The 14,506-nt window shown below is 33.6% G+C and overlaps 1 protein-coding gene across 1 annotated transcript in view; it reads right to left on the reverse strand.

The window, feature by feature from the left end:
• Mmp2 (Matrix metalloproteinase 2) overlaps nt 1-14,506 on the reverse strand; it is a 188,325-nt gene that overhangs the window by 31,209 nt on the left and 142,610 nt on the right. Inside the window, exons 5-6 of the mRNA XM_018505661.1 lie at nt 8,808-8,954; nt 7,467-7,609 (exon numbers count right to left, since the gene is read on the reverse strand). Coding sequence (XP_018361163.1) covers nt 7,467-7,609; nt 8,808-8,954 — 290 coding nt within the window. The remainder of the gene's footprint in view (nt 1-7,466; nt 7,610-8,807; nt 8,955-14,506) is intronic.

The raw sequence follows: 14,506 nt of genomic DNA on the forward strand, positions 1-14,506 counted from the left end.
TGATCGGATAGTCTTATAAATCCGATCAAAATCAATCGGAAATATCTGTTTGTTACTTTTTGAACGGATAAAGCCCGGAAATTTTTCTCAGTGTAAATATGTAGGTATTCCTATCCGCCATTTTGGTTCTACTTGATTGTTATAGTGACAAATTAATGACGATTAGTGACAAAGGTAAATGTTAAATAAGAAGAACCCGCTCATCTCAAATTTTGATAAAAATATACTGAATTGATGCGTTTTCGGGTAAAAATAAAGATTTGACAAGAAAAAAGTATCTTCACTGCGTTAAAAACACAAATTCACTGTTTTTAAAATACAAATTCACTACTTTAGCAAAGAATTTAGGTTTTTAAAGCATAGTGAACCACTGTTATGACAGATTTTCTAAGTCGACTGGTAGTCGACTTTAAGGATTAATATTTCGGTTTGCGGAGCAGAGCGACACTTTTTTCTTGTCAAATCTTTATTTTTACACGAAAACGCATCGATTTAGTGTATTTTTATTAAAATTTATTAAAAGCTCTTCTTAACATTTACCTTTGTCACTAATCATACTATAAACATATTAATAAAGAGGAACGGCCAAGATGGCGGATGAGAATACCTACATATCTAATGCCTTAGTTTTATTTGTGCGATGCACCTCGCGTCAATTGCAATATTTGCTGATATGAAAGACAAGAGTCGTATACAGATTTGCAAGAATCACAACATATTGAACTTTGGCAAATATTTCGCGGAGGCAAAAACGAAATCGTTACGAAACAACTGTAACATCAACATATAAATATATCAATATAATGTTTTTCGAAGGACAAAATAATATATTTAAGGACATAATTCTTTATAAAGTTATTTAAATAGCAACATTCGTTTGAAATTTAATGCAACTGAGATGCATTTTTCTACATTATTCAAAATCAACTTCTACATCATATCTTTTGATAAAAATGTTCAAAGTAGTTTTATCTTTGATACCTTCATCCTTATTTTCTTTACTACCTCCAAAGACACCAAGTCATAGTAGAGAAAAGCGTATCGAAACTTTTTCGTGTTCACGTGTCGAGTTTTCCGGGCAATTGCATCGGGAATTGCCACCGCCGCCGTCACCACCGCCGCGGAATCTCCGCCTTCATTTCGTTTCGTTTCGTTTCGCTCTGATTCGATTCCAACCCGCATCGAGGAACTACTATTCCAGATATGGGTTAGGATCGTAAAGCGATCCCCGATTCGAGGGGAGTTGCTGTCACCGGAAAAATTGATAGTATAGCGAATCGTTGCTTGCATTGCCGAGAAAAATCCACGGTATCTTGTTATTGAAACTTCGCGAAAAATTCCCAGTCATTAAATTTTTTTTAATTCGACCATTATAAAAACTATGTGACTGCTCATAAATTCGTCTCGTTGCAAAAGGAAGAATCTCTAAAAGATTATAAAATATATTTATATAAAAACATATATAATTTATATATATGTGTATGTATGAATGCCATAAAAAATTATATACTATATGTATACGTATATTTAAAATATTCAACAAAAGATTAAGATATAAGATTTATTAGAATTCGTAATTACCCAAGTGCAAATCTATACTTTGTTGCTAAGTAAATAACTCCAAGAGTAAGTAATCAAAATTTTTATAATATCTCCCTTTATAGTTTTTCTATAAAAGATTTAACGCAATTTTTACAGATCCAGTTCAAAGCTATCGTACATCTGAAATATCGTCATTCGTTTAAGCGTAGTATGGACATAAAACCTCGTAGGCGACATAAAGCGATAAGTATAAAACGTACATAACATGAATAAAGGTGTTTGCGAATTACTGAGGATATCTATTCACGATTTCCTGTTTTTATCGTGCAAGCTTTTGAAACACAAAGCGATAAAACCAGACTACAATTGTTCGGAAAAGCAGCGCGTTTATCGTTTATCGTCAATCCGACTTACGCACATTATCCTGGGATCCCGTCAAGAGCTTTCTCTGAGTACCAAAAATATTACTGGGATGACGAGTACACATTACACTACAACGCGCAACGAGGAAACTTACGTTATATTCCGGAGAGAGATATGGTCTCCTCTTCAAGTCTTCTCTCCTTCACGCCGTATTCGTCTCTTGCGAGTTAAATGAGCAGAAAGATGACTAATAGACGGGACAACGCGACTTCTGTGTCGCAAAATTCTAATGTGCGAGACATTATTTGACGCATTTTATACAATGTAATATTGTAAAAGTTAATTAATAAGGGACTGTGAATAAAAGCATTACAAAAGAAACAGCATCCTTGCCTACTTTTTATATGTAAAAAGAGAAAAATACTTTTATCCCTCTCACAAAATAAATCTTCTTAACGAAATAAAATGTTTATATAAAAAAGATCGTCACTTCAGTATCTAAGATGGATGTTTTACTTATTTTTTGTTTGTCTGATTATCCTCAATTCTGATTGGTCAGCGATTACTCATAAACCATTAATCTAAATGATCGTCGCAAGTGGTATCACCCTACAACGCCAACAGTTAATAATTCTCGTTAGGCAAACGCAATTAATGGCGAAGCGGCCGTCGCTGCAAATTAACCTCGTTCGAAGGAAGGAGAGAGAGAGAGAGAGAGAGAGAGAGAGAGAGAGAGAGAGAGAGAGAGAGAGAGGGTGCGGATATATGTCCTGGACGGAGAACAAATGTAACCGATTTGCGAGTGACATCCACAACCGCAGTTGTCAGTTATGAATTACTAATGTCACGTCACTGATGTCACGTTCGCACGAGTGAATTCAGTCGCACTGTCTTCGCAAACTGCGAGAAACTGAGATGTGAATAGTTTGCGAATCACATTGCTGTAATAAAACGTTTCTCTGAAGAAAGTTTGCTTTATGGAGATCACCAACAGTAATCGGATTGAACGTATTACATTAATCGTTTCAATCTCGATTTGATTTTATTTTCTCGTCATAATACGTTTCCTTTCTCGTGAGTATTATAATTCTCCTTTGATTTTAATTTTAATAATTACAGTGCCTGACAAACGTACGTGGATTTTACAAAATTTTTCGTGACTTTCGTGAATCTCACGAATTCTAAACTTTCTAGGGACAAAAAAGAGCGAGCGAGCGAGCGAGAGAGAGATCGAGAGAGAGAAGCGAAAGGAATGCAAGCAAAAATGACATTGCGGGAGAGCTTAATTTCTTTCAGCGAAACTTTCCTCCGAAATATCCGCTCTACGTAGCCGACGGTGCTGTAATTCTTTTAACCACGGTACATAGATACCGCAAAAGGTTTCTCTTGGCTCAGCTAACGAAAAAATCAACTCTCAGTAACACTTATCAAAATCAAACTCGCCGTTTAGTAAGATCTTGTATACGTGCCAGAACTACTATCATTTCCTTTGGAGCCTTTTTTTTCGTGCTTTCAAATTACTTACATTACTTATCTCTTCGATTAAAATTTGATTTTTTCATTTTTTATAACTGTAGTAATAATTCTTTAATATTCAACTTTTAAAACATCTTTATAAGCAAAATTAAATTGATTGCAGAATTTAAATATATATACGTGAAATATTATTTTTGACTGTTCGCTTGTATAAACATTTATTATTTATATTATACAGAAATTGAAGAAAAAAAAATTGAAAAAATGTATTTTTTTCTTACGTTAAATATTCTTATACATTCTCAACGTTCGAACAAAATAATTATATCGAAACAAAGTCATAACACCTCGTTGCTAATTCGCCCCGCCGAAATTAACTGTTTGAGCGCTCATGCAGTAGTTGATAATGACAAAAAGAGAGAGAGAGAGAGAGAGAGAGAGAGAGAGAGAGAGAGAGAGAGAGAACTCCTGTGGCAGTGTCACAGTAACGTACGGTCATAATTATGCTAATGTGCACTATGAATGCGGCCGGCTGCGCCAGAGACTAAGTCGACGCAATATTAACGACGCCAATCAAGATTCGAGCGATGGGGAATCGGACCCAAATAATAATTTACCAAGTAATCGTGCCAAAGCTCGCTCAACTTTCGATAGTGGAACAATAGTTCGATTAATTAATACGGTTAATTAATAGCTGGAACGTGATGGTGATTAAATCAACCTCTTCTTACGGGACGAGAAAATTAGTCGCGGCTTTGCGAAGTGCTAAGAACCGCGCTTGCACGACGCAGAGAAGATTACAGGAGGGGCGGACGTGCCGTTATCACCGCCGGCGATAAGGCCAACGATGTTGTTATTAAGAGTTTCGATTAAAGTTTCGCTGAGAGAAAATTCCTCGACTCGTAGCCGAGAGCACGTAAAATGAACTTTAACCGCGTTAAACGCTTAACGCGCAAGTTAACGCCAGAGTTTCAAGTGTCCGACCAAGAGAATCACCGTTAACGAGGAAAAAAAAAATTTGTGTTTAAATAAAGCTTTGAACTTTTCAATTAAAAACGTTTTTCGGTTCTTCTTTATAATGTCAAAGAAATACGCGCTCACAGTCGTATCTCTATTCAATCTGTGCTATCTCCATTTCCGGAGTGTTTTCTGCTTTTTCTACCGCCAATCTCTTCGTAGTTAAAATTTCGTCTGCTATTCCGTAAAATTTCATTCACTTGAAATTAATTATGAAAACGTAAAACTCTGATTATACAAATATATAATACCGTTGACTATTTTTTTTTAGAAAAAATTTAATATTGTTTAAGCAATAAGTTGAAATGCAAAAATACGAAAATTATCGACTTGAGAGCTACATATTATTATGAATCACTCTTTTGTAAATTACGAAAGTCGGGAAGGCTCTTAAGACTTCTCATTCTTCGTTGCAACCAACTTCTCGCGTTGCAGCAGTTTTATTTTTGCTAAAGCGGATTTGCTCGAGCAAATTAGTTCTTGTCGGGGGAAAAAGCTGCTACTTCGAATTGTATTCTACGATGTTCATTCTCCGTTGCTTGAAATCCCCGGGTAGAGAATATAGTGCACGAAGAAAGTGCGGAAACGCATTATACAGGAACGTTGCAACGATGACGATAGAAGTATCCATGACGGCAGAAATGAGATGACGAACTTTTGTTGCAACGCTCGATTTGCACGGGGATGAGCTTATCGACCGAAATACTTCACGCCATCTTTCCCGCTGCGATAAATTGTCAACTGCCGTATACAAATCGTCTCTAATTATTCTGTACTAACTACTCCTACCGGTAATAAATCAACGGTATAAAACTTACTCAGCGGAAATGAGAAATAATTAAATGGTTGCTGGAAACAAAAGTTCCCGTTTTAACACGGAACAATAAATCAAGCTCTTTAAAACCTTGTGTTAATTAATTAATACGTATTAATCTGACATGTATAATTATCTTTCTACAAGAGAAAATTGCCATATCAAAATTATATATATATAATCAATGTTTGATGAAAGATATTTATAAAAGATAATAATCCTTTTAATATAATTTTTGTAATATATTTATGAAATATTATGCCTATAATATACAAAAAAAATATAAAATTCGTGTCGCGATAAAATATAATTTATGAACAAAATATAACTTCTAATAATATCAATAATTACAGCTGTGTACTATGTGCATAACATACATTAATAAATATCTCGTATTTTATTAAATACAATATATTATAATAGCTATTGAAAGATAAAAACACCATATTGTAATGTGAGTAGGTAATTGCAAATATCAGCAGGATATACTATAGGGGATGTGGAATCAAATGCGCAATATTGTAACGCGTAAACGGGGAGACAGTCGGCAGCTTTAACTATTGCGCTATGGCACGTCGCTTGGTTAACTGTTGCAATTACGAGGTCGTAATCATGGAGTGATTCACGCCGCGAATTACGCAATTAAGCAATCTTGATGGAAGCACAAGGGACATAGTAGATCCTCGCAACTTGCGTCGAGAAATCGGCTCTATCTAAACCCTGTCTATCTTCTCCTGGCTTTCGCCTACAGCATCGTCACGTCGTCTCAATTGTGCGCTAATTAAACGCACACGCGGTTGCCGACCTGTTAAGGAAACATCGTTAATCATTCCAACAGGTTGTCTGTCTCTGTCTGGGTTTGCACTTTCTTGTTAATTTTCATTAGGAATTAGGCTTGTCTTTTTAGTTGAACTTCTTACATCGTTCAACGTAAAGAGAAAAAGAGAAAAGACGAACAGTGCAACAAGAAATCAACTAAAGAAAACAGACCTATTGTAGATAATTGTTTCAATTGATACATCGAAACGCGGCTAAAGAAAATATGATTCAAAGTGTTTGATCTGCTGAAGAAAAGAAAAGCGTGATGTATTAAACATCAGCACTCGAAAAATCTTGTAGCCATGATAATGTATAATTATAAGGATATTTATATATCAATTGTACAAATATACGTACATATTATACACACAAATTTTTTAAAGATATTAAAATAAAACCTGACTTTAATAATTTTAAACTATTATTTTATACGTCATTTATCATTTATATTAAATTATTCGGCTATCTATGTTAATTAAAAGCATTTTAATTAATTTTGTATAAAGAGATACTTCAGTTATATAAAAAGATCCGTGAAAATAATTAAGCAATCATCCATTTAATTTTCAAACATATTTGGTAATATAATGTAATTGAAAAATTCGAAATTTTAATTTTAGTTACGTTAAAAGAGAGGAAATATATGCTGGAATTGAATCTGTCGAATATAAAGCTACGCTGTAATAATTAATATTGGTAAATGTCACGTATCGTATGTGTACCATTGTTTGAGAAGTTCAAGACAAAACAATTCTTATTGCATTAAAAGAGGTAGAAAATACATCGATAAAATCGATAGAGGAAGCTCACAAACAATTCTTCAGACGCTCACGTACACTGCTCATGAATACCTTTGCATAAAACGCCGTCCAGCGTTTTATATTGATCCGACGATATAACACCTTGTCTCGATAGAATTGAAAGGACCGCTTTCTGGAGTTATCCCTCTTTCCCACAGGCGTGACCGTGCCTTATATCAGATGACCGAGTTGGCGCACCACCAAAACACGGATGACTTGGATAATTATTATCGCGAAAGTTTATGCCTTGAAATAATGGGAGAGAAGTTCGACGTGCAAAATGTTGGGAATTTCGAGAGAGAGAGAGAGAGAGAGAGAGAGAGAGAGTTCAAATATTTGTAACAATATATGATTAATCAAACCGATGATTAACCAACTCATGTAACACTTGAAGTATTTTAATCCTTCGAACAATTCGAGCAGACTCTCCGAAAAGAGCTGAATAAATAGTTCATTCGCTACGAAAGATTGGAGTAAACAGTATTTATTAGGAGTAACTAGTTTTTGTCTGTTTTCTTTTGCCTCATCGTTCGAATATTTGCTATATTTTCTCTGAGTTCATATATTCCAATTGCTCGCGCGAGGGATTTGAATAATTTGAGGCACGACCACCGGAGAAATTCTGATTTGCTTACCCTCTTCGTTGCTCTCATCCTCCAGCAACCATATTTCCTCTTCGTCGAAGTGAGCGTCTCCACCGCGATCCTTGCCAGGGAAGAATGCGTGGGCCAGGATCTGACCTCTGCCATCGAATGGATATCCATCTCCATGATAACCTCTGAACAATGCGCAACGCGAATATTATCTGGCATTCTGCCAACAAAATTATCAGTTATCATCGAATTTAATTTTACTGCTTTGTTCGAATGTATTGTATAGTTAATAGAACCTCGTTATTTTATACATTAAAAAATTTTAAATAAAAATTTAAAAATCGTTAAAACTTTATAGTCAAATTAATATTTTTGAGCTATGAAACAAAGTTAAATAAAACAAAGTGAAATGTGAAAATATTTACATAACATAAAGATATACCGGGGAAATAAAAATTATTTCGAGTCAAATAGACTCGAACAGTGCAACAAAATTAATATTTATCGCGAGTTTGCGACTTTACACAGTATGGCATCAAGTCAGCTATTATTTTATTACGCATACGATGTAAGTAGTTATGCCACTGCTGGAATTTCTAAAAGTTTTGTCTAGAATCCGAACGCTTAAACCTAGTTTCTATCACTGCCAAATACCAAAACTGGTTGATTTAAATTATTATAATATATAATAGCTTAAAATAAAAATAGTTCTGTGATTTTAAAAATAAACAAAATATAAGTAAATAATATATTGTATTTATGAAGCATTAATTCGCAAACAATTGGAATGTCAACAAAGTTAACTGTAAACGTTTCGATTCTGGATTCGAGTCCTCTACAGTTGCGGAAGTCAAGTATAAACTACGAGTTCTAGTTTATACTTGACTTCCATACTGAAGAGAACTCATTGTCAAATGCAGAATCGAAACGTTTGCAGTTTGTGAGTATATTCCAATTGTTTGCGAATTATATCTTAAAGCCTTATAAATATATTATTTACGCACTAACAATCACAAAGGCTCATATAGGCAGTTTACTTATATTTTACTTATTTTGTGTATTGCAGAAACTATGCGTTTCGTGGATTATCTCCGTGTCCAGATCTATTATTAAAATGCCTGGCATTCTAACAATGCTTTAATAATTATTGTTCATTTATATTATTATAATAATGAATTAATTAATCTCAAAATTCTACTCAATAACAAAGTATTCATCATGAAATGTCATTCTTGCTTAACGTGCACATTTTTAGCGTTGAAAACAATTTTAATCGCGGAGTCAATCACTTAAAATATCAAAATATATACATATGCATGCCAGGATAAGTAGGTTGTTAAATTAAATGAAATTTCGATTAAACTTAATTTAAATTAAACTTACCGGTGGAAATAGACCAGGATGTCGGCGTGATCACTGTTGATCTCCTGGAAGGTGAGCTTCGAATTTCTGGCCCAGAGATTGAGGGCCTTACTCAGCTCCAGCCGGACTCCGCCAGTGTCCAGGCCGCTAGGCTGCTCGGTTCTTAAGCTGCAACAAAAACGAAGGGAATATTCCCATATGAGAGATCGATCGATTGATCCAGCGACGCGGAGGACAAGCACGGTCACGTAAATGATAAATATTTACGCAGCGCTCACTAAGACGATCAGTCCGGCTTCGATAAACGCTAAATAAACTTCGCCCGATCGATTGTGCTCACATGGCTCAAGTATTTGCCTATTTACTGATTATCCGGGAACACGCGATCGTCGAGTAAAAACGACAGAAATGCGTCACGCTCGTAATATTCTAAAACTGCATTAACATTATATTTGCTCAATAATCGGAATACGTCGGATATTTTAGTTTTATTAATGAAATAGATTAATATTGATTTAATTTGTTTGAATTTATATTACGACAGCGTAGCAACTTGTATATGTATACTTTAATTTACACTGTTAAATATCTATAGTGTCAAATTTAATTATCGTTTTGGTAAATAACGATATATTTAGTAGGAGCAGTGACGACTCACGTCAAGTTAAATTTAACACTATAGATGTAACAGTGTATATGTTACATATACATAATAAATCTAAGTAGTCATGTTGGTCTTATATATGCTTTTTATAAGATCATAAAACATTAGATACATACTCAGAAAGTGGTATGTTTCCTAAATATCTCATTAAATATTTAGGAAATATATTTAAATCCTATACGTGTTAATTGGGATAAAATAATCTTTTAATAAAATTTAATTCTGTATGTGGTAATTTATATAAAAGTAAAAGAGTGTGTACAGAATTTACGCTTTGAAGGACTTGTTAATCTCCCTAACATACATTTTCCTTGTAAAATTTCTCTTTGTTTAAGTATTATATATACTGTTGTAATTATCCTGATTTAATCTTTATATAGAACGGAACACTATAGTGGCGCTGAAACAGTATCACGTTTTGATGCAAGGAATGAAATAATGAATCATAAGAAACTTTACCTAAAGAAAAGTTCTCTCTCTCTCTGCAAGACTTTAATAAACTCCTCTAAAGATTAACCATTATTATCCATTCAAAAATATGTACTATTTAATTCACTAATTTCAAATAATTTTATTTTCAACCAGGTTTAACTGAAACAAAAAATCGTATATGTTTCATACCTTTTTTTCTCTTACAAAAACATATTACAAAAAATATTATATTATATAATTTATTATATATTACAAAAATATATTATATAAATTGCTCATATATTTGTAAATATATTCTGGAAAAAATTAAATATTACTAAAAGCAAAATTTTATCTCTGCTTATTCACTGCTTATCGTAATTTATCTATTTTCAGTTGTCCTTGCGGAAAATTCTGCAATTATATTTCCCGCATAAAAAACCGCTGTGTTGCTTTTGGCTAGTTATTTACGCGAGGTCGCAAGTAAAACATGTCTTAAGTTTCTCGATGGCCGCGAGTTCGGCGCACGAAAGATACGAAAAGTTTCGCAATTCGCGAGAGATGGATTATTTCCCCTTTTTTTTTGCCGTAGGGAATGTACTCCAAAAATGCGAAATAACAGGAGCACTCGGTATAAGCTGACAAAATGCAGCAGCATAAGTTAATTAAAAGTTCCCCCCTCCTCTCTCTCTCTCTCTCTCTCTCTCTCTCTCTCTCTCTGTCTTTAAAACCACGTTGTCATTGCCGACTTCTGTAGAATCTGTGTCAAGACTTCGAGATCTTTGAAGTGCTTTGACGTACAAGTGGAATTAATCATTTCGCGCAATGATGACTACCGCTGAGTTGTTTCTACAGCCGCGACTGCATAATTACGGTACACTACCCGCACAAGATATCTGTTCATATTTTATTGCGTGCTTCTCCTTTATATATTTGATGTCATCTCATAAATTTCTCTCCATAATTAATAAAGATGTATATATATATATATATATATATATATAAGATCAATAAAATACATATCGTGAAATAGGAATGTAAAATAGAAAAGTATATAAAAGCGCGAATAAGAATATATAATGATATAATTAGAATAATACTTAGATTTTGCGAGAAACTCTAAATATTTTTTTACTCTGTGATTATATATTCATATTTGCTTCCACGCGCGTTTCTGTTTTTCTATTTTAAATATCAATTTGGTTTTAACAGAGTTTCCATACAAATTTTTGTTTTATTATTACTAAAAATACAATGTTCCCTGATTTTGTTTGTTGTGCTCATCTACTTTTTTAAATAAATATTTCGTCTCATTATTATTAAAATTAATGAAAGACACGATTTTTATTTTGTCTCGTTACCTTCGCGAGATAAATTTTCTGTATGTAAATCTATCCTCATTATTCATAATTTTGTCATTTATTTAATGACGCTCGCGTATGTCAGTATTAAATGTATAGCGATTAACTCTCGTCCGACTTTTGATGAAGCGATCCGATTCGCGTCAATACGCGCGATTTATGTCGACAGAAAGCCGGTCACGACAATTTACATTATTAACGGCTGCTCGCGGGTAATATCGGAAATGGGAAACAGGACTCAACAACATCGACGATGATGATTACTTGTATCGCCGCGGCGCATCATCGCTCGCGTTTACATGCCTGTTTTATTAAAACGATGAACATATCGCTTAATTAGGCGAACCGATCTGACACTGATCGATACGTCATGAAACTTTCCGATGGATGAATCAACATTCCCGCGATGCAACTCGCGTGATGTTCCTTGCACGTACTCGACAACTTCTCATGCAGTCCTCAATCTCGAGGCGAAAATACGTGTGCCAAACTCTTACCGAACAGTTCGCGAATATACTGAACTACTCAAATATAGCCTACGTCTAGAAATGTCAAAGTTCGAATTTCGAAATATATATGGATGGTACAAATATAAACAAGATTTTTAAAAATATAAATCAACGTTGATAAATGTATTTACACAAAGTGACAGGTGGAAGTGTCTGCAATTCATGTCCTACATAGTTGTAACCTCGCGGTAGTTGTTTCTGTAGTTATTGTTGCGATGTCCGAACAAATAGTACCAAGTACCGGTTCGCACTTGCATGTAATGATAATGTCATAAAGATAAAGTATGCAAAATTTCGATGGTTTCAGCATTTTCAATTATAATCCTAAATTGGACATACTGATCAGAATAAATCCAATTAAGTAAGAAACTATCGATTGAAATAGATCTTGGCGCTTTAATATTTTCGCATGAACTTATATACATATCTGATTCGATAAACTGAAATCTTCTTGAAACGCAATCATGAATAGAATTAGAGTAGTAATACCACATATTAAATTAACAAGCAATTTAATAATTTTAATTAAATATAAGAGAATATTTCTATATTCAATCAAAGTGGATTTTAGTGCTTAAATATTTCTGTGTGAATTTATAATACATATCATATATAATTTTACAAACCGCACTCCAAAATCTTTTTTAGTCTTAAAATGTAATTATAAGTAGAACTAGAATAGTAATATCACTTATTAAATTGATAAGCAATTTAATAATTTTTAATATCATTAAGTATCTTTGTAAGAATATTAGTAATGTGATGTTAATGAGAATCTTAAAATCTTAAATCTGCGAACGTTTCATTGCAAAAAATATTGCCTCAGCCGGAATTCGAATCTGGATCTCCCGTATTTCGAATATATATATATGTATGTATAAAGATTTCTTTTATTTAATATTAATAATTTTTTTGATGTTTAACATTTTCGTTCGTAAAAATTGATCAACGAGCCACTCTACTCGATACTATTTATCCGAACAATGCAACGATTGTACAGAAACGGCCGTAAAATTTTATCACTAAATGTTGTTTATATTAAATATAATAATATAAAATATTGATGAAGTACGTATTCAGCAACTCTTCTCTATATAGAATAGTTTGAAAAGTAATTCCTAGCTCGCGCATAATTTCTGAATACGCTCTAAAATTTCAACATTAGATTTTCGCGTACTTAGGATGTTTCAAATAATCCTGTGTCACTCTTGCTTCCAGTCTTAGATCTCGACATTTTCGTAACCGTTGGAAAATTCGGAGTCGTAAATTCCATTGTAATTTTACCAGCGTACGATCCGCGTCACAGGTATGTGCCGTAATAGCAAAATTAACGTTAGTCGTGACTTGAATACGTTTTTGCGGATGAGAGATTACCGGAGTATCTTTCACACGCGGGAAAGACGACATTTTAAATACGAGACGGTGAAGGTATTCTCAGTTTGCAACATATGGATACACATATTCGACAGAATAGACACAGCCGCGTAGCGAAAGGATATTATTTCTCGGCGTAAATTCGCTATCGATCACCCGTTCCATCATCGTCCTCGAGTGCATATCTCTTTCCTCGGCAAGCGACATGCACGCGTATATATATATACACCCACACTCCGTTATCTTTACATAGTCTAGCGTAACCCGTTTTTATAACCCATATAGCATTTTATTCAAGACATCCTGGGAACGTTCCTTAGGACGTTCGAGGACATAGATATACGCCCTTTGGACGTCTTTAAGATGTCCCTTGGAAGTATGTACTTAATGGGATATATAAAGGTGATCCTACATAGTCAATAATACTGTCAGTATTTGTGTCAATAATACTGTCAGTGATCGTGCATTATTAATATTGATGGATTGATGCAGAATATTAACAGTAATTTGAGTTTTGATTCTTGAGCATCAGTGACGCTTTATTAGGATCCATGTCATAGTATGTCACAGTGCAATAAATATCGTAAACGTGGGTGACTTGGGACAAGTGTAGGTGACTTGGGACAGCATGTATTTTTGTTAAATTCAATCATGGAATCCATCCATGAGTCTCTAAAGAAAAAGTTTAAAATTTAAACTTAACTTAACTTCCTTTAGAGACTCATGGATAGATTCCATGATTAAATTTAACAAAAATACATGCTGTAATCTCTAAAGAAAGTTTAAAATTTAAACTTAGCTTAACTTCCTTTAGAGACTCATGGATAGATTCCATGATTAAATTTAACAAAAATACATGCTGTCCCAAGTCATCTACACTTGTCCCAAGTCACCCACGTTTACGGTAATATACGGTAAAATTAAAGTGACATAGATTGTCAATAATACTAATCGTCTAAGGTTGTAAAAATATTAAAAATATTGATGCATACTGTCAGTATTACTGATTCGATATTACCTATCGGTACTACTGACGTGTAGGGTCACTTTTAGAATGGTATTTGTTGAATATATAACCGTTACACAATCTAATCGCTATTATCAAGAAGACTTTTTAAGATTGAAAATTGTAGATTAATTGCATAATTGATAATATCTAATCCAACACATTTTTCTTAACATTTAATTCAATTAATGCTTATAAGGAACATCACAATTCTATCTTGATTATTTATAACATGAACCCTTAAATTTATTCTGGACAATTTATAGATTAAATCGAACATCAAGGAAATATACAACCACAATGTTAAATACATTATTTATAAAGTATATTCTTCATAATGTTTCTTAATAACTAATCGCAAAAAGGTGAGCTCACCGGGAACGCCGCTACCAGAA

Source organism: Trachymyrmex cornetzi, unplaced genomic scaffold (assembly GCF_001594075.2).
Source record: "Trachymyrmex cornetzi isolate Tcor2-1 unplaced genomic scaffold, Tcor1.1 scaffold21, whole genome shotgun sequence".
NCBI classification, from domain to species: Eukaryota; Metazoa; Arthropoda; class Insecta; order Hymenoptera; family Formicidae; genus Trachymyrmex; species Trachymyrmex cornetzi.